General features: G+C 40.9%; 1 protein-coding gene across 6 annotated transcripts in view; it reads left to right on the plus strand.

Annotated features, from left to right (window-relative positions):
* NTM (neurotrimin) overlaps nt 1-21,091 on the plus strand; it is a 957,218-nt gene that overhangs the window by 829,624 nt on the left and 106,503 nt on the right. For all 6 annotated transcript variants that reach the window (XM_040483562.1, XM_040483563.1, XM_040483567.1 and 3 more), the window contains one exon: nt 19,199-19,324. In XM_040483562.1, coding sequence (XP_040339496.1) covers nt 19,199-19,324 — 126 coding nt within the window. The remainder of the gene's footprint in view (nt 1-19,198; nt 19,325-21,091) is intronic.

Consider the following 21,091-nt stretch of genomic DNA (forward strand, 5'->3'; position numbering starts at 1 on the left):
TTTTGCAGTTTAAGAGACAGCATTCTTATGAAACTGTATGGCTGTGCTTTGTGTTTTCAGCTCATCTTTTTTTGTTGTTTTAATTTCTGTTGATTTGGATTATGATTATACTCTGCCTCAGCACTCCAGATTCTTTTGCTGAGACTGTTTATACATTGTGACAGCCTTATGATGGTATCTGATCTGTTATTCTCCTAGTTCTGATAAAAAAATCTCCTGTCTGTGTTCAGCATTATATAAATAGAAGAATTTTCTATTAAAAATGGGAAACAAAACAAAAAACTCTAAGTATTTCTTGTCAGAAGTCTTTCCATGCTTAAACATCAAATTTCCTCTCTTATGGTCTTTACTGTCACACCCTCCCCAGTATGTGTATATGTATATATACATGTGTATGTAAGTCTGCATGGGTGTAGACGGGCATGTATATGAACAAACATATGTGTCTACAGTTTTTGCAAAAGAAATCAAACCTTTTGTTGTTCCCTTTAATGGTCTCTTCTCACTTTTCTTTCTCTAGAGAGGAAGTTGTCTTTCATCAGAGCATCGAGCTGAAATAAGCTCTGTATTTATAATGCACGTAGAGTTTTTCCAGTGCTTGTCTAATGAGAAATGATACCCAAAATTAGAGCTTGCTGCCTTCCAATTATCCCATTGCATATGATTTTGTTATAGCACAAATAGTTATTTTCTTCCTCCCCCAATAGCTACATAAATGGGCCATGGTAATCTACTCCAAACAAATGGCCAGGCATTATTATTTTTGCTGTATATAGTAAAAAAAAAAAAAAAAAAAAAAAAAAAAAAAAAAAAAAAAAAAAAAAACCAAAAATCTACTCCATTGTTATTGAAGAAGAAGAAGAAGAAGAAGAAGAAGAAGAAGAAGAAGAAGAATCATCTCTTGTTAGTGTCTGCTGGTCACAAACACCAAAGGAGGGTTGGAAATTAGTTCTCCAAGAGCACAGCTTTTCTATAATCTGGGAGAGAGCCTAGGACAGGATAACAAGGGGCTGCAGGGCTTTGTAGCATCAATTACTTTTACTTTATTTTGGAGTTTGGATTTTCTAATGTTGACCCTGCTTTGTGCACAGGCAAATCATGGGTCAAGGCACTTAAAAGCAGACAGCTGCACTAGACTCAATTCATCCTAATCAAAAATAATGGCTGTGCTTGCCTATTAATCTCTTTGCCACCCAAGAAATTGAGAGATTAGGGGAAGTTGAAATCAAATGTAAAGTGTTCTGCTTTAGGATGATTGAAATCAATAAATCTCAGGCTTTTGGGGAAGCCCAGTTGATTCCAGATTTACTAAAGACAGAAAGAAATAAATGCCAGCAGGAGCCTTTAGTGACCAGAACTTGACCACTGAGCTCTGCTGCAGCTCTCTCCTCACTGGGACCTCCTACGGAGGAGTATAAGTTTACCTTGATCCTATCTCATTATGTTGTTCTGCCTGTGAAAAGCAGAAATCATAGTAAGGGCATGATCAAGGAAATTGAAAAACAGAGCAGCCACAGTTGAAGGATCAGTCAGTAACCAGCAGGCTCATCAATAAATTGGTTTGTGTTTTTCTAATAGCCCAGATCTCCTCTTGGGAAATCCCATCAAATCTCAGGTCACTCAGGCAGCCTCCTGTCTTTAGTTTGGCTCATGTATCATGGCTCCTGGAGAAACCTTCAGGCCACCTGAAATTCATGATGGCAGCAATGGATAGAGGCACCATATCATCATCTGCATGGCTACTGCATTGGACACCTTATCTTTCCTGCAACTTTGGAATGTTTTGGCCTTCGGGCCATGGCATCCCCAGCTGTACTCCATATTCTCTTTGTCTTATTGATAGGAAAACACTTTCACAGAAACTGCCTAATTTTACTTTTACAAAAACTCTATCAGGCAAAGCAGTTATGATAATTTCAATTTTATACATGAAGCCAATAATCCTTGATACATCAACCCTTTGTTCCCCAGCCTGTACTGGGTCTAGGAGCCTTGTTGTTTCTTCCTGGTTCCAGTGCCCATTGCACTGCTACATTGGGTGCTCTTGGCTGCAGCTCCCTGTGACCTCATGCAAGAGGGTCTGAGTGCTTACATAATACTGGAATGTGCTTGCATTCATACTTTCAGAGAGGGGTGAGTGGTGGTGACAGGTGTGTGCACATGACTGCTCTCTTGACCCTATGTCTAGGAGAACACTGTATGTCCTCTGATGCCACGATCTGTTTAGGTGCCATCTCACAGCCTCCACTGTGTGTATCATGGAGTCAGAGCCTGTGGATCTGTGGCCTATCTAATCTTACCATGAAATTCCACAGGGAAATTTGCCACTGTGGGGACCTTTTCAGAGTTTTGCTTGTCTTTCCTTCATCCTCACTTGTAAGGAAGTTGCTCAAATGGTGCGAATTTTTTTTAAAGCTTGGGTGCTTTGAAAAAATAAAATGAAAAGTCTAGAAGTACATTCAGAAACACCATATCTGGTTTCTCTGTACATCCCCCCCCCCCCAACTTTATATTTTTCTTAGCTGATCTGTTTTAGTTAGTGCCAATATAGTGCTCCCCTCCCACACATCCCTTTAGGGTGAAATGCCTGCTCAGTGTGCTTCAGAAAGGCAGTATATTTTAGGCAGTCTGATAAAAGACTCTAATAGCCCCAGATTAATGCATTCATTCCTAGCCAATGGAAGGATTCATTACAGTGCTTAGGCTCAGGCTCCTCTCTGACGAATTTGCCCTGGGTAATGAGCCATTCAGCAGCTGCTACTCTGCACTGCTGGTAACCTGCAGAAGGGGGCAGTGAGATGTAACAGGCATAGGTAAAGTACAAAAGTGGAGGAAGTTTCTGGTACCTCCAGGTGGTCAGGGCAAGAGAGAGCAAGAGGGTGCTTGTTGACACAGCATCTGCATCTGGAGCTGGAACTGAGAAGTATCTAGTGGGGGATGTGCTGAGGAACGTGACAATGAATTTAGCACCACTGTGCCATTAAAGGCTGAGAAGTGAGGTTCACGGCAGACAACACATAACTCTGCTTTGAAAATGAACCCTGGGCAATTAGAAGGAGAGTGATATGTGGGAGAAGCTTTCAAACAATTGTAACTATCACAGAGTCGGAAAGTTAGGAGACATTCCAAGAGTTGGCTAGCCCAGTGATTTGGGGTGGGGGGGCAGGTGTGATGGTGACTTAACCCTCCAGGGGACATTTGGCAGTGTCTCAAGACATTCTTGGTTGTTGAAACTTCTGGGGTCATGGGAGTGAGATGTTACTGGCATCTAGTGGGTAGACCAGGCATGTTGCTAAACATCCTACAATGCGTAGGCGAGCACCACACAACAAAGAAACATCTATCCCCAAATGTCAATAGTCCCAAGGCCAAGAAACTCTGGCTAGCCTGACACCCTCCTGTTATGGTTGAGAAGGCTAAAGTATGGCAAACAGTGATGGCTCAGGGTGACATAGATGGAGAACTGAAGACTGAGAGGGGCAGAAGTCTGTGTCTTTTCTCTCTCAATGACATGCCCTCAGCCCTGGGAGGACTGCTTTCAAATTCTGCACTAAATACTTTTGGAAATAAAGTTGTTCCTTCTCCTCCTGGACTCCAGAGCACCCTTCCTAGCCCACATCTCCAGTATAGAAAATTCCATTGCCTACTTTTATGAACTCGTGCTGGTCCCTAGCCACTTTGGTCTAGGCAGATCTCTTTTGGGGGTTAGCTTATTATCTTTGTTATGCATTTTAGAAATGGATGGTGCTGCTGATAAATATAGGAATTGCCAGAGGAGCTAGCACCAGACATTATGAGATGCTGTATGTGCAGTATTGTTGCAAACAGTTCCCCATGAGGGTGAAAAGGAGACCCTTTCCCATACACATAACTGTATCTCAAAATTATTAAATATTGATTCATCTCAGCAGGGGCCTGTGCCTGATTTCAAATGAAGGCAAGTACATTAACTTGTGTTAATCTCATCTAGACCCATAGCATTGCACCCTTGTCAGTATCCGCTGACCCATGTTCTCTGATTGACACTGTAGATGGAAGCCGATTCCTATGCCAACCATTCTGATTCTAGAAATAAGCATATATGAGTTTATATCCGGAGTTATAGAATGTGTGGGGTGTAAGCACTAGAGCTTATTATAAGAAAAAAGAAGCCTACATGATGATGAATAGCAATTACAGGGAATTAGATTAGTATCAGTGTCTGGAGTAATGGTAAACATTTTCTGGTGCCGATGTTTGATGGCATTGGGGAGGTGGGGGGACTGGGGGATGATAGAAAGGAAGGGAGGCCAGAGATAAGAACAAATATGCAAGTCCATAGCGTGTGCTTAATGGAACTGAGATTTATTTTTCTGTGTGTCTTTTTAAGCCTCCAGATAGATCACAAAAAATACAGGCAGCCAGAAAAGAAATAGCCCAAATGTAATTTAAAGGACAGATTTTTAACTAATACTTCAGCTTGGAGACACCTGTCCTATGTTCCTTGAAGATGCCCAGCTCAGGGGAGGAGTATTAAAGTTACTGATTTATCTTCAGTAGCACAGACCTATTTTTAATTTATTGCCTGGTGACAGATTTTTTGTTTAGCTTTTCTGTGTTACTCAGCACAACCTCAGTAAAAGAAGAGCAGCCCGTAGGCCATTGTTTCCTTTGATGCCCTCATGCCCTGGAAGAAGATATGGAACTTGGACTTCTCAAAAGCTTGTTGACATTTTCTCTGGCTTCCTGACAAGCAACAATTTTTGTAGTAGGAAATATGACAGCCCTGCCCGCTGATTCTTGATAAGTATAGCGTGTGTGTGCGCGTGCACACGTGCTTGTGCTCATGTTCCTACAGACCACCAGTGTGGCAGTAACAGTTTAATCATTCCCATTAGGCGACAAAACCTATTACCAAAAATATCTATTTTAATACTGTGGAGCCACAGGAAAGAGAATATGTATGATGCCATTCAAAAACAGATATGAACACTCAGTTGTTGTTCCTCTAAGTAAAGAATACCTTCCATGCTGGGGGATACAAAAGGTGAAGCATGGAAAATAAATAAGAATAGTATAGATGTTTCCTTACAAGTCTCGTATTCTAGTGAGGGTGCTAAGTGCTTATGCCAAAATTTACTAAGACGGTACATGATATTCTGCATGAGAGGGGTTTGAATAAAGGGGCACAAGAAGACAAGGAAAGGAACAACTAATTATGACCAGGGGAGTTCATGTATCCATAAAAAAATAATCCCTAGTGTGCTGTGCACTATTCTAGGTGACAGGGAGAGAGTGGTGAGATATGGATGTGGTTCTGTTCTCATGGGCTTTGCATCCTGATGAGAAGACATAAACAGCAAATAGCAAACAAATGAGGATTTCAGGAAATGGATGCATATCCCAGAATAACTAAAGCAGAATAATAGGGTGGGATAGGAAGCTATCTTAGATGGCATGGTCAGGAAGGATGCATAGTAGGTGACAACTGAAATAAGAACCAAATGACAACCAACCAACCAACAAACCAACCATATGGGGATCTGGAGAAAGAGCATTTCTGGAGAAGGAACAGAAACTGAAAGACTGGAAAGTGTGAGGGAAAAGCAAGCTTGGCACCTTCAGGGGACAGAAGACAGGTCTGGGGACTGGAGCTGAGTTAATTCTGGGCAGAACAGTCGATGGTAAAGTCAGAGCTCCTCAGGGGGCAGCTGTTTTAGAGACACAGGTATGAACTTTAGATTTCACTGCAGTCAGGGGCAAATTGAGGTTTTTAAGGAGGGGATGTAATCTGAATTATGTTGTTGTTTTTAATTATTCCATCTTTGATGCAGGGAATGGAATTCCCATGTCAATGGTATAAGCACAACCCCTCAAAAGATGATGGGCCTGCAAAGTAAGAGACAAGAAAATGAGATTAAGGCATGGTGAGGGTTATTTCTGAGATAAATCCAACAGGACTTAACAATGGTTGTGTAAATTGAGATAAAGACAGAAATAAGAGATGATTCCTGTGTCTTTGTCTTGGACAAGTAAATAGATGATGGTGTCATTAACCATGATGGAACAGGTAGGAGGGGGTGGAATCCAGAACTCTGTGTGAGACATGGTTCTATTGAACAATGAAATAAACATGACAAATAGGCCAAATTGTTATCCTTTGTTGAGCACACACTGTAGGCACAGTATTGTTCTAAGCCCTTGATGCATGTGAACTCATTGAATCCCCAGGATAGCTCTATGAGAAGGATAATTATTAGATCCTTTTTTTTTTTTTTTTTTTTTTACAGAGGGAGAAGTGAAGCTTCTTGATGCACACAGATAAATTAATGTTGTCCTGAGTGCACATGTCTTGCACTGTAATGGAGAAGGGCAGATGCTGCCATGAAGACCATGCAGTTGTATTTCCCATAGTAAGCAGTCAGGTGTTTTCCACCCCTGGGTATCAGAGAGGAGAAATCCCTGCCTGAGTGATGCGGGGGAGCAGATGGCCTCGTGTCAAGATTCATTGACATCCTGATGGGCCCACTTCCACCTGCTGTGAGCTGATGAGGGAGAAAGAGAGTTATTGTCAAATTCCCAACTTGCCCTTTTCAATATAAAGTTCACTTGAGATATATATATATATATATATATATATATATATATATATATATTACTTCGGTTGCTAATGCATTTTGTTCTCTGGAGTGTGAGAGACCCAGCTTCCTGCATAGCCTTTAATTAGTTTCTGGATGATGACATCTCCACCGAGAAGCAACTGGTTGCATCTCTCCAATCTCCGGGGGAGATAAAAGAATCTAATAAAGACATTTGGTATTTCTAGGTGATGTGTTTGACAAGCTTTGTATTAACAAGAGGTCATGTTGGAACTTTTTTCTTTCCCCAACTGCTTCCCTCACTTGCTCCAGCACTGTGACATTTCACAGGGGGATTAAGAGAGCCATCACAATCACTGAGAACTTGTAGCTTAAAACAGACCAGCCTGCATCTCCACCCCTCATGCTGGAGGGGAAGAGGCTTCACCTTGATCTGCTCACAGACCTTAACCTTTATGAGGGATTTAGTGGCAATAAGGCCTCAGAACAAGAAATCAGTTTAAAACCAACTGACAAGTTACTTTGGACAGCACTGGGGCCACTTCCTGGGCTTCGGGATTCAAGGCCAGATAATGAGATGTTTCTTCCACTTGCCTAAATTATTCCCAAAGATGATGGTCACAGGGAACGTGGGTATAACTCAAATTTTCATTTTGACATACATGATAGCGGTACTCAGGTGGAGAGAGGCAGAAACTCCCCTCAGGGCTGTCTCCCTTCCTCTGAATTCAACCTTGCAGGCACGTTCGGGAAAAGAGCAACAGCTGTGGAAGAATCCATTCCATTCAACAGTCAAGGGTGGAGTGGGGAGGACTTCGCCACTACCTCCCAACTGCAGTCGGCATAGTCCCTTGCTGCACATGGTTTTATAGCCTGTGTGTGAGTGCATAACTACCAGTGCTTTTAGGCAATTAGGAATTAAAGTGCCAATGTCACCACCAAGGCAGCTGAGAAGGTAAGTGAGCTTGTCACTGTTGGCAGCCAGCAGATTGGCAGCCCAGAGACACAGCCTTCTGCAGGGCTGAGCCCAGAGTCTCCAGGAGGTGAGGGCTCCCTCCCTGCCCCCCTGTCTCCCTTGTCTTTATTTGGCCTGGATGGAACAGCCCAGAAGTGGGCAATGGCTGGCACCTGAACACCTGAGCAGCTTTTAAAGGCAAGAGGAGAGTGTGAGTTAGAATCATTGCTAGAAGTCCAAGAGATTATGGTGACCTACACAGACACTCTTACTTGTTATCTTGTACCATCACAAGATGGAGAAGTATGAATCTGTCCTGGGGTTAGGAGATGGCACTGAGTGTGGTAGAAGGACCATTCCTCTCTCCACAAGGCAAGTTGCTGTGTAGAAGCAAGAACATCCAAGGGGCAGAGTTAGCTAACCTCCTCCTAAATTGGGAGGAAAAGGACCCCTATTGAAAACATCATGGAACCACAGGAATGGCAGGCCCCTAAAACTCAAATGTATCTAAAGGGTTTCTCCAGCTAAGGCCCAGGGTGGCAGGCATTGTCCTGAGCCATATGGGGTCTGTGTCTCCTTTCTCTGGAGATCTTTCAGAGCTTACACAAAAAGTCTTTCTGGAACAGGGGTTAACCAATAATGATTGGGGGAGGAGCAAAGTGGCAGACACAGTTCTAGAGCTTTCCTTAACTGGCCGCTTGAAGTTCATGGGCAGCAGCTGCATTCTTGCTTTAGGAAGAGAGAGACATAGCCATATGCCAGAGGGCAAGGGAACAAAGGAAACTGCTTGAAGAGGCTTAGTGGCAGGCTCTAGCTTCTGGGGAAAACAAGAGTAGACACTTGCTGGTAAGCAGAAATTAGAAGCAGGGGGCATCAGAACCTTCCTACCACTGCCACCTTGGAGATGCATGTGAAGAAAACATGGATTTCAGAAGATGTCATAGGTGTGCTATAAAGAAATCCCGGTCAGCAATTCAGGGTTGGGTTGTTAGAGCAGACAATTATGCTGTTTACCACTAATTGATTGAACTCTGCATTATCTCAATCACAATAGCATTCATTTGTGGAATGATTAGCAGTTCACTAAGTGATTTCAATTGTACCTACATATTTCATTTGATACCCAAAGCCCTATAGAAAAAGCTTGAGTCTGGGATCTGCCACTTTCTAGCCTAGTGACTTTGAGCACATCGTTAGCTATTTAAAGCCTCAGTGTTTTGCATTAAATGGGAAAATGCATGGCAAGTGCCTAGTATTTATTAGGTGTTCAACAAATATTAGTTCTCCTCCATCAGGAGTAATAATAAAAAGTAATACTGCCTTGGGTTTCTCTCTCTCTCTCTATTTTTCTTTTTTTTTTATTCTCATAAAACTATGTAAGTGAATCAGGCTATTAGTTGATTCCCTTTTGGGTAGCATTATTTTAGTTTTTGAGGACCTCTAGTTTGTGTAAAGTTTAGATGATATTTTTAGAAATACATTTTTAGTGAATTTTAGTTGTCTGACTTCCTGTATGATGACCTTGGGTTACTTGTTTAACTTCTCTGAATTTCATTGTCTTTATTGTGCAATGGGGATAATGCCTAGGAATTACTGTGAGAATTTAAAAGGAAGCAGAGAATGTCAAGCTCTGGTAAAGTACTTAGCATAGAAGGTGTTCAGTGGCCCTTCCCTTCCCTTCCCATTCCGTCTCTCCTCCCTTCATGACCTGGTCTCTAAAAATCAGGTCCTATTTGGTGAATGGAGCATGAAGTCAGTCATGCACATTGAGCCAAAAGCAAATGCCATTGTGCTGGAAGCTGGAAAACAACCAGTCCTGTCTGGATGGCAGGTCCACATCATGATTAGTAATAATACCCTTTTGTTCCCACATTAAACAACTGATGAAAAGATACTTCTTAGCAATTTCTTGGATGATGCCAAATATAATGGAGCACTTATGGTTCCAGGTAAGTTGCTGTGAAATTCAATTCACACTAATATGCCCAGAAGCAGGAAAGCATAGAGTGAAGAATGAATGGTGTTTATTTTATTCTCCTACGTCTCTATCAGGAACGACTAAATTGGGTCAGAGAGCAGAGCTCATAAAAACTTCCTTCCACATTTCAGCTGATCCTGAAAGGAACAAATTCCAAACTTCAGAACCAGTGGTTTATGACTAATCCTGAATAAATCACTAGCTTTTCTCCCAGGACTTCATGATTTTCCAGCAAACATGAAGGGTTTCAATATAGAGAGAGAGAGAAAAAATGAGATATAAGAAATGACAAAAGGGTTCTGGTAAAAGATGAAACAATCTGCCTGAGCTTTGCCATTAAGAGCAATTTCAACCTCTAATTTAGGATTCTGAATTTCTGTAATCTGACCTTTCCCTTCTGGAAAGTGGAGGCAAGCTCACTGCTGGCAAGGGAATAGGGTCCTGTTGCACATCCCCATCCTGGGCTGCAGCCAGCATCCTGACTTAAAGATGCCTCAGAACCACTAGCACAGGTATCTACCTGGCACTTAGCATCCACTTTGGCAAGGGTTGGGGGTCCCATCTCCACCACAAAACCAAAGCCCATCCCCCACAGCCCTTAATGTCTGTATTTGTCTTCATATTGGCCTCTAGGGGTACACATTTTTAGTAACACTAATAAATCACTTTTGAATAGTATTTTATGTTTAAAATATGATTTCTTACAGTCTTGTCTGATCCATAGGCAATCTATTCTAAAGAAGCAAGATAGTATTCATATAATTAAGGAAATCAGTGAGTTAAATGATTTACATGAGTTTATGCAGCTAGTGATTGTTGGGTCGGGTCTTAATACCTGATCTTCTGATGCAAAGCCTATCGGGTTCTTTTTATTGAGGGATAAGAAATCCCACAGAACCCATAATATTGGAATATGCATTCAATTATAATTTTTTTATTGGAAAGAAGGAATAAGGAAGGAAAGAGAAAGAAGAAAGAAAGAAAGAAAGAAAGAAAGAAAGAAAGAAAGAAAGAAAGAAAAAGAAAGAAAGCAGGAAGGGAGGGGAAAAGGACAGAAGATGGAAAGACTGACTGACTAGTCTCTTCAGTCAAAATAAGCCAAATAAGTTCTCAGTGGACACAGCAGTGGGTTTAATTGATTATTTCTCTGCCATGGTGTAAAGACAGCCAGGAACATCTGGTTGGATGAAACAGGTTGGGGGAACTACAGTGCTGCCTCCCAGGAAGGCTGTCCAGGAAGGCTACAGCTACCTGCCTCAGCTCATATTAGTAGAAGCTAAACATGAGGGTGCTGATGAGGAGGTTCTGGTGATGGAGGAGGGAGGACAACATGATATTTATGCAAGAGTGGGAAGTCTCAAGAAATATACTCCTGAAACCTCCCCTCCACTCTTCTGACAGAGAATAGCACCATATACAAATGAGCAGAGAGGGCTCCCTTTCCCGAATGTACCATAAGCATGAAGATATTCACATGGAGAGGTGAAAGGGGATGATGGGTGAAAGGGACGGATAAGTTTAGCAAAGGTCACAGTTTTTGGTAATGTGAATTCCAATAGACTTAATATATTTGGATCATATAGAATCTACATTCAGGTCCCACTGTCAATGCTTTACCTGGATAACTTTGAGCAAATTATAAAAATCTCACTAAGACTTAATTTCTTCATATGTAAGTAGGAATAGTAGTATTCCTCAGAGGATTCTGTCAAGATTAAATGAAATAATGGAGCCAAGCTCCCTATAAAATATGTAATGAACAACAGAGATTCAAAATGTGTCAATGCATGCATGTGTCTATGTGTGTACTCAGTATCTGTTTATGGTTTTTAAAGTATGCATCCATGATTCCACATGCAGTTTGTATTTTCTAACTCATATAATCCCTCATTTTCAAAAACACTCTTCAACTCTGGAATCTTCACTTGTATGCCCTTGAACAAGTTCCTTGATCCCTCTGAATATAATTATTCTCATCTGTAAAATGTAGGAAAGGAAATAATTAGGGAGACAACACACCCCCATTTGCCTGGAACTTTTCTGATTTTGGCAGTGTAAGTCCTATGTTCCAGGAGACTCTACAGTTCCAGATAAATGAGGACATTGGGGCACTTTAGAAGTAATATCTACTTGTGGGGTTAATGCAGGGATAAAATAAAGTAATATACGTAAAATATCTATTATACAACAGGTATTTAATAAATAGTTACTATAAGTATTATTATAGATACTGAGAGTCTTTAGGGGTAATTTCAAGATCTTGAGGAAGTTCATTTCATTCAATTTATTTGCATTTCCAAATAGTCGAATAAAAACACCCTAACGCAGGGCTCCTGGGTGGCTCAGTCGGTTGAGCATCTGACTTTGGCCCAGGTCATGATCTCGCAGTATGTGAGTTTGAGCCCCACGTCAGGCTCTGTGCTGACACCTTGGAGTGGAACCTGCTTCAGATTCTGTGTCTCCCTCTCTCTACCCCTTCCCCACTCATGCTCTGTCTCTAAAAGATGAATAAACATTAAAAAAAATTAAAAAACACTCTAACTCATTCATTCAAAAAAATATTTATTGAAAGCTGTGCCAGACATTATGGTATGTGCTGAGCATCTCAATGAACAAAACAGGCAACAGAGCTTACATTTTACAGTAAAACCTTGGATTACAAGTAATTTGTTCTGTGAGTATTCTGAAAGATGAGCAAGCATTTCTAATAAATTTAACTTGATCAACGAACAGTGTCTGCAATACGAGTAGTACGTGATGCCGAGTGTCACATGGTCACAGCTGAGCCAATTGTTCTTGAAATTCACTTTGATACACAAGTGCTTTGGATTAAAAGCATATTTCCAGAATGAATTATGCTCACAAACCAAGGTTTTACTGTATTGGGAAGAGGCAGGTAATTATGTAACCATCTAGTATGGCACGTTCCACTTTAGAAAGGGTGATAAAGGAAGGCTTCGTGGAGGAGCTAAGATTTAAAGAATAAGACAAAACCATCCAGGTGAAGAGCAGGGAAAAAGATAAGCAGAATGCATCTGAGTCAAGGAATGAATGACCTGTGAGTGTTTCAGGAGGAAGGGTAGCCAGTGGAGTGAGAAAAAGAGAATGATTTGGGATGGAGAGAGAGAGGCAGGCTCTGGTTCATGAAGGGCTTTTGACCTCAAAGAAGGAGTTTTCATGCTCCATGACCAACTCATCTCTTTGTTTAGTCCGAATGAGAAAAAGAAGTTCAATTAACAGTTATATTTTGCAGGAAACTTTGCCCTGGTCTACAGTGACCAGTAAGAAAAGATGGATTAGTCCACAAACCAACATCTGCTTGATTGCATCTTCAGCTTTTTGATCTAGATGGTACATTCATGCACCAGGCTATTAACATACACCTGAGAGTCACTGTGTGGGATCTGGAAAACAGGAAAGTTAAGGGTGTTCCAGATTGGCCCTTTTAGTTATGTAAGGACAGAGGTCTCAAGGCCTTAGTAGTGAAGCAGCCCTTGCTGTGAAAACTACCATTAGCTGCCATAGGCATCTCAGATCTTCACTACAGAGAAGAGGCAGGAGAAGTGCCACTGGCAGTAAAGGGAGCCATCTGGGATGCATAGATCTGCATGTGCCATGGGGAGCAACCTGGTCCAAGCAACTTATGTGCATTCCCAGCCCCACAGGACTGTGCAATGCTTAATAAAGCATCTTAATTTGGATTTAATAGGATATCTACTGTGTGCTAAAAACAGCAAATTGCTATTTATTAATGGCATAATTATTAAAACTTAACACCTGGGCAGTGGAAGCTAAACCAAGAATGAGGAAGTTCCCTAGAATACCGTTTCAATAATTATCTTATTTAATTATTTACACTTCTGAATTAGAATTCAATAAGAGCCAGATTAAACCTTAACATAATGTATTAAATGTGGAACTGTATTCAGAGTGTGGCTCACTGGGCTTCTGCCTCCCCTCCCAAACATAACCTCTTCACTTCTTTGTCTTCCTGTTCCCATATTGGTGTTTTTTTCTAGGTTCAGAACTTAAAGTCAGCAGAGATGTTACATACATGTATGTGGAAACTAGCTGATGGCCTTTTTAAGGAAGCATGAACTCTTAGCACATCTCATTTACTTTTGAAGCTTCAATTATTACTCCTCTGCTGTTGACTTTCAAATCCTATTCTGGGACCTTGCCCCAGACCTTTAATGGCATCACTGTAATTGCCGAAAGGTTAAATCTGCCTGCATGTCTATCAGAATGTCTAAAACAGAATCTAACTCATCAAAATAATGTCCTCCCCAAAAGATCTCCATATAGCTTCCAGGAATGTGCTACTTAGCCATCTAACTGCTGTTGAACAAAATGGCATTCACACTTGACTCATTATTTCTAATTCCTCCCTCCTGGAAATCAAGTACCCGTGCGTTTTCCTGGGTGTTGATCTTAAAACCATCCTTTTCTTTTCATCCTCATAGAGCCAACAGTTTAATCCATGCCTTGAATATCACTCTAATATAGACTGATTTATTTGACTTCAATTTCTGTCTTTCATTCTGTCTGACACATTTTTGCAGATTGTTTTGCCTAAAGTACATTGAAAATATTAAGGATTTTTTTCTTTAAAAATTTTCAAATACATGCAGTTGCCTATAGAATAGAGTGAAAATCTAGGATCTAGTCAAGCTGTTCCATAATTTGGCTTTAGCTTTCTTCATTGATCTTATATCCTCTTCCTCCTTTAATCAGTTAAAGTCTATCAACCACCCATTCTGTATTGACACTACATAATGTGTTTGCCAAGTGCATATAATATTAAAACTCACTTATTGAGCACTTCAAATTGCTAGGACCTCCTTTAAGTCCACTTTGTAAACTTACTCCTTAAATCCTCAAAAAATCCCAAGAGGGACATGGTATTGTTAGCTTTGCTCCATAGATGAGGAAGTGAGACACAGAGAGGTGAATTCATTTGGCTAAGGTTACCCAGTTTGAACATATTCAAGTCAGGATCTCAACCACTACTCTCTTTTGTCTTTTGTAGTAAATAAACTGTGTCTTCATACATTTCATGAATTTCTGCTTCCCATTGATCCCCAGGTGTTCCTGTTCCACTTGAAGTGGCTTTACTTTCTCATCCTTTGTGACTGTTTTTCATTTGTTGGTATCCAAAATAGACTCGCTAGCCAAGGCAAAGTCACTCTAACACTCCTACTTGCAGTGTCCTCCCTTTTCCCAATTTACAGAACTGAATATTTGTACCATTCACTTGATATTCAACCCCAGACAATTTTGTGACAAATGTTGCTTTATTTTTCAACTCTCTAGGATGTTCATAGTGACTGTCTCCTCAAACAGATTGTAAGCTAGTGGAGAGCCAACAGAATTTATATATTTCTTCATGTCTTTCATATACCAACAACACAGTTGTGTATATAGGAGTTGTTCACCAAATGTTCACTGAAAGACTTTTGGCCCAGCCTCTGTCAGCAGCTCTTCTTCCATTAATAATTATGCCTTGCCACAAAAACTCTTAATAATAGTATTCTTCTTATGTCTCCTTTTCCTACAATGCCTTCCCTCTTCTCCTCTTCAGATTCACTTTTACTTATCTTGGGCTTAGTTAAATGTCACACATCCACAAGGTCTGACATGACATCCATCTCCAGACTGACTTAAGTGTCTATCCTTTGTATTCCCTTAATACCATTTCTATTCTTCTGTGTCACAATACATTAAAGGTATATACTTCTGGACCAATTTTTATATCTCTAGACTGTAACTCCTTGAGGACAAGGGCTGTGTCCTGTTTAGTGTTAAATTCTTAGTGCTAAGCATAATGCCAGTGTATGGAAGTGATCAATGAATATTGATGAAGGAAGGAAGGACAGACAAAGTAATCCTAGTATGTTTCTAACAGCCTGCATAATGAGAAGAGGTAAGATGCAGAATGTATCCATGGAAACAATATAAATATATAAATAATCCTATCTTAGTTGGCCAGAACTTTTTTATGAACATGAATTAGCTAAGACCACAGTGCATCCTTATCAATTCAATTTAATTTTAAATACTGATAGTGTGCTATCAGTTTCCTCCTGGAAAATGATACTTTCAATCCCCTAGTACCTTAGGTACTATGCCAATTTAGTTCTGATAATTGGGATTGCACCTCTTGTCAAACGACCACAGCTCTATGCCATGAAAGGTCTGCCTTTCAAACTCATCTGGGGCCATGTGCCACCTCTGAACTGTTCTCCTGGGCAGAATTGAAAGGACAGCAAGCATTTCTCCAACTTCTACTTCATAAGTTGGATACTTTCCAACTGTTAGTGGAGGGAGACAATTCTAGATGATTCTTCCAAGCATAAGGTGTGATTGTCTCATTTAATATACTTACTGTGCTGACAGCTCTGGCCCAAAACACCTTCTATTCTACTTGGGGGCTGTCCATTGTTCTCTAGTGTATGATTAGCAGATTAGCTATCATGTAAGAAGCCAGGAAAATGAACTCCCAGTAAACCCTTCCAAAGCAAGAGTAATTCATTACCCAGTCTGATTTCCACTTAAAATGTACTTTAAGCACATTTCCAACTACAAACCCTAAATCACCCTGTGTTCACAAAGTCCATCATTTTTTATTTTATTGCATGGCGTTGGCGTGACATAATCCCTTGCAAAGCATCTCGGAGTGCTTTACAGATCAATAAATTACTTACCTGCACAGTTGAAGCAGTGTCTGCAAGGCCAACACAGTCATTATGCAAGCTGCCTGTCCTCCAGGAAGCAAGCAAAGCTTTGTGGGTGCCAACGCTGGGTGGGAGCAAGGGCCAGGTGAATGTATGGGTTGGGGGAGTGGTGGTGCAAGCAGTGACTGTTACAGTTAAAGCAGTGAATAAAATACATCAAGTTTAAATGATTTTAAGACTGAGAGCACTTGGAAACTTGGATCCTTCAGACAGTCAGCAAATCAAGTGTCCAGTCATTAACCCATCAACTGTCTTTCTGTCCAAGAAGATTCAATCTAGCTTTTAAAATGGTACAGCCATAAATTGCAATGTCACATCTTAGAAGTCCTGGATCATAGAGCCAATGGGCACTCCCCAGCCCTCACCACATTGATTCTTCTACCAAATAGTTGTATCTGTCCTATCAAATAGTTGTGAGAGTGCAGGTGTATGTGCAAATGCATACACACACACACACACACACACACACACACACACACGCTGTCTCTCTGTCTAAAGCTCAATATGGATTTATATCTAAAAGTGATTAATTGATGTTTACTTTTTGTATGACACCCCACTCAAGACAGCAGAAAATAAAAAAGTAGACCAAGTCTTTAGATCTTATACTCAGAATGTATAGCTTGCCGGAAAGATGAGACAAGTGTAACATAAGCAAGTTTATTTTAAATGACTTGGAAGAGGCTATGGGATTGCCAGGAAAGAGAGGTGACATCTTTGTGGAGATATCTGAACAACGTTATAGAAAGCCCTCACCTGGGCCTTGGATAATTCCAATAGGTATACATAGTTGGAGAAGAGAGTCTAAGTGACCAAAATCAGCAGCAAAGGTGTGGGGATTAGGAAATAAATGTGCAACACATGCTTATTAATGAGTGTTCCCAGTAAGGTGGAGTGTGAGAAGGGAGTGAAAGACACTATGCAAGAAGGAAGGAAGGAAGGAAGGAAGGAAGGAAGGAAGGAAGGAAGGAAGGAGGCTAGAAGATACCTGGATGATCCCGTTTTCATGGAGAAGAAAGTCTAACACAATTAGAAGTGAGTGACTAATGGTTCAAGCAGAAGAAGAAAGTCCAGCATGGAAATTTGCAATCAATCTGATTTTCAAATGAGGGGGTTCATCATCTGGCCTTGGGACAGGAAATAACTTGACATTTAAGTTTCCTGGGATCTCCAGCAAGCCAGATGGCATTGTGTATTGGGTAGATGATGTGTGCTGGAATTACACACTCTGATGGCTCAGAGGGTGGCTTGTTCAAGGGAAGAACCTAATTTGAAGAGCCCTAAGGGAGCTGAATGGAAGGGTCACTTAATTTATGATGAACTAATGTGTTAAAACTAGTGCCTGTGAGACTGAACTGATATGTGTTTGTAATCCAGTCCTGATATTGTTACAAATGTGTAGCAGGTTGGAAAGGTGGTTCCCTTGAATATCATTATAATTCCATCCTATAAATATTTGTTGTGCTTTTTCCCTGGTTATAAATATGATTCAGTCATGGCTCAGGCTGTGAAAAAGTTCTTGGTTATTGGATGAGAGATGCTAAGCAAATAACCATAACATAGATAGGTGTCAAGAACTGGAGTCTGGAAGCTCATGAATGTCACCCTTACTTTATAAATCAATTAGAAAATAAGAGAAACAAATGTCATACTTGAGCTAAATGCCACATTCACCAGTGGGAAAGATGGTACTAGAGAATTAGGCTTAGATGTATAGCAACAATGGGCTTCTAATTTAGAACACAAGAATGAGACAGATACATATAGGCAAGTGGAGGCTGTGCTGTAGGGTGCACAAGACCCCATGGGATGCTGCCCCTGTGTCACATGTCTGAGGAAGACGCCACTAGAAAACAGCTTCCTAAGGGAAGCCTGGTTCCAAAACAAAAGACTGAAAGAAGTGTGGGATCCTACTCGCAATTTTACCAATTAGAATAAACCCTTCGCCTCCTTGGGGGATTAATTTAGGATAGAGAGAGACAAAGAGACCAAATGTGTTATGCCTAATTGCTGTTCCCTCTGATTCCCCATTAGGTATGAGTAATGTGCTCTGGGAACACAGATAAGAAGAGCTTTAACTTAAGTATCTGAAGGAGGACAGACACGAGTAGGGGTAGGGAAAGCTGCATCAACTGGCATTTGATTTGGACTTTAAAGGATGACTAGAGGGGGACCTGGGCGGCTCAGTCAGTTTCAGCTCGGGTCATGCTATCACAGTAAGTTTGAGCCCCGCATTGGACTCTGTGCTGACAGCGAGGAGCCTGCTTGGGATTTTCTCTCTCCCTTTCTCTCTGCCCCTCCCCGCTCTCTCTCTCCCTCAAAATAAATAAACTTTAAAAAATAATGACCAGAAAATTTCCAGGAAGACATAAGAGACAATATAGATTCCAAATGCGTGATGGCCAAGAACGACATAGAGTGTTGGGGATAACAAGGAGGGTAAGGAAAGGTGAGATCATAGGTAGCATAGATTGATGCTTGATTCTGAACTGCCTAGTATGCTGGCATAAAGAAGATTGTGTATTTTCAGGTAGGCAATACGGAGCAACTGGAGGTGTTTAGGCAGAGATGTGGTACAATCAGAACTGCATTATATAAAGAGTACTCTGAATGCGGTGTGGAGAATGACTGGTGAATGTGTGTCGGAGGTGGGTGGGGGTGAGAGTGGAGAAGGAAGCGGGTGGAGGCTAGGAGAACAGTTATTGCAGTATTGCAGTGGAATCCATTCCCATTCAGACTCCCTGACTCTGTGTTTAAATGGGAAGAAATAAAAACTAAATTCAAGGTAAGATAATTCTTTCATGTTTAAGGTAATTCCTCTAATTTTTAATCATTTACTCCTATAGTCCCAATATTTCAGCCCCTGGGCTGTGCTGCCAACTATCATTATAAGACAACAAAGAAATGTTTCAGCAAGATTTTTATTTCCCTCTTATCTTTTTTGTCTCTACAGTATCTCCCAAAATTGTAGAGATTTCTTCCGATATCTCCATTAATGAAGGGAATAATATCAGCCTCACCTGCATAGCAACGGGTAGACCAGAGCCTACGGTTACCTGGAGACACATCTCCCCAAAAGGTAAGAGAAGAAATGGAAGAATTGTTGGCCATGGCTAGGAGGTCATGGCACTGGTGGCTTTATCCAAATGGCCCTACATTTTTGGTATCCTGATAATAGTATACTCATGGCTCTGAAGGGAATTTTGGTGATCTCTACAAGACAGGAATATGTCCTGTAAGATTTCAGAAATCAAATCTGAGCGTTTCTTGAATGCTGGGGAGATTAATTCCAATTCTTTCTGGGTGCAATAGTGGTAACCTGTTCTGGGTGAACTTTATTGGTCTTGTTTGATGACGGAATAATCATCATTGGTGGCATTGTCCAAATGGTTGTTCTAAGATACTAAAAACACAACACATAAGGATTTAAAAAAAACTTTGAATGGGCATAGTCCTAAAAGGAAAATGTCCAAGTCTGACTCCTCAGCATTGACAAATATCTGGTCCCTAGTCCATGAGCTGTTTTGTGGTTTTGTTGTTGTTGTTACTCAGATTAATCTTAGGTAACAAATATAGCTCAAGGTGTGACTAAATTGCAAAATTTACCTTGTCTAAATGTCTAGATGTTTTGTAGACCAGACTAAGTGCTGGTTTGTGCTTTCATGGATTAAACATTAAACCTTTAGAATTTAAGGGGAGATGCCATTTATCATTAAGGTAGCTTTTATGCAAGATGCATTAAATTATTTCATTTGTTTTTAAATATGTATTGAGTGCTTATAATAGCCCAGACACTCTGCTGAGCACTGGGGATATAGCAATAAAGCAAAACATATCAGTTTTTGTTCTCATGAGCTTCCATTCTCAGGAGACAAGTGACAAAAAAAAATGAATCTACAATGTAACAAGTGGTGATAAGAATAAGAAAATAGAGCAGTATACATTGACAGAAGAACCAGAGGTTCGGTTGGAGAAGGCTTTTGAAAAGGTGACATTTGAGCAGATATGTGAATAAAGATGCTTCATTTCAGTGCTTATTGCTGGCTAATGTGAGCTATGTTTAAGTAAGTGTGTATGTGTGTGTGTCTATGCATGCATGTATGCATGAAGTTATGTGTATGGCTGAGTACTACAGGTTCAAGGATTCTAAAGGAATCATCATAGTGGATATCTCCTTGGTGTTGCAGGTTGGGACCCCCGAAAGTAGATCCTGACAATGTGATTGGCATGCAAGAAGTTTATTTGAGGCTCTCTTGGGATCAACTTCTATGAAGGGGTAGGGAAGGAAGCAGGGCTGGGCTGAGGGAGAAGCTGAGTTGCCTGAAGACCAGTGGAACATCTCAGCTGACCCTGTGGAGAATTCTGAGGCCAGTGTTACCCTTTAGCAATGCTTTGTTGAGATGGAGGTGACCTTTTATACCAGCAGAACAGCCTTGGAATTTGGGCTATCCCCTGAAGAGTTGTGACCTTGGAATAGGCGTCTCTCTTTACACTAGATAGTTGCATAAGGGGCTGCACCAGAGAGCTGCCCACCAGCAACACATCTGTCCCTGGGGGCAGACATCCTCTCTTCCTGAAGATGGCAGAACATTTGGACATTTAAATGAAATCAGTGTAGGACTATGAGTGGGCCCTCATATCGAATTCCTCTCACAGAAAGAGACAGACTTGCCCTGCTGGAGATTCTCAGAGAAGTCATGAAATTTTCAGTGTGTTAGGCCTGAATTGCTGGGAGCAACCCCATGCAACCATTTCTGACTCTACCACTGTGAGCAAATGGATCTGAGAGAGTACTCACATGTCTGCAGTTCTTTCGATTTGGAATGGCCTTACAAATGGACTGGCC

The sequence above is a fragment of the Herpailurus yagouaroundi genome, unplaced genomic scaffold, assembly GCF_014898765.1.
Source record: "Herpailurus yagouaroundi ecotype Mexico unplaced genomic scaffold, PumYag 161, whole genome shotgun sequence".
Classification (NCBI taxonomy): domain Eukaryota; kingdom Metazoa; phylum Chordata; class Mammalia; order Carnivora; family Felidae; genus Herpailurus; species Herpailurus yagouaroundi.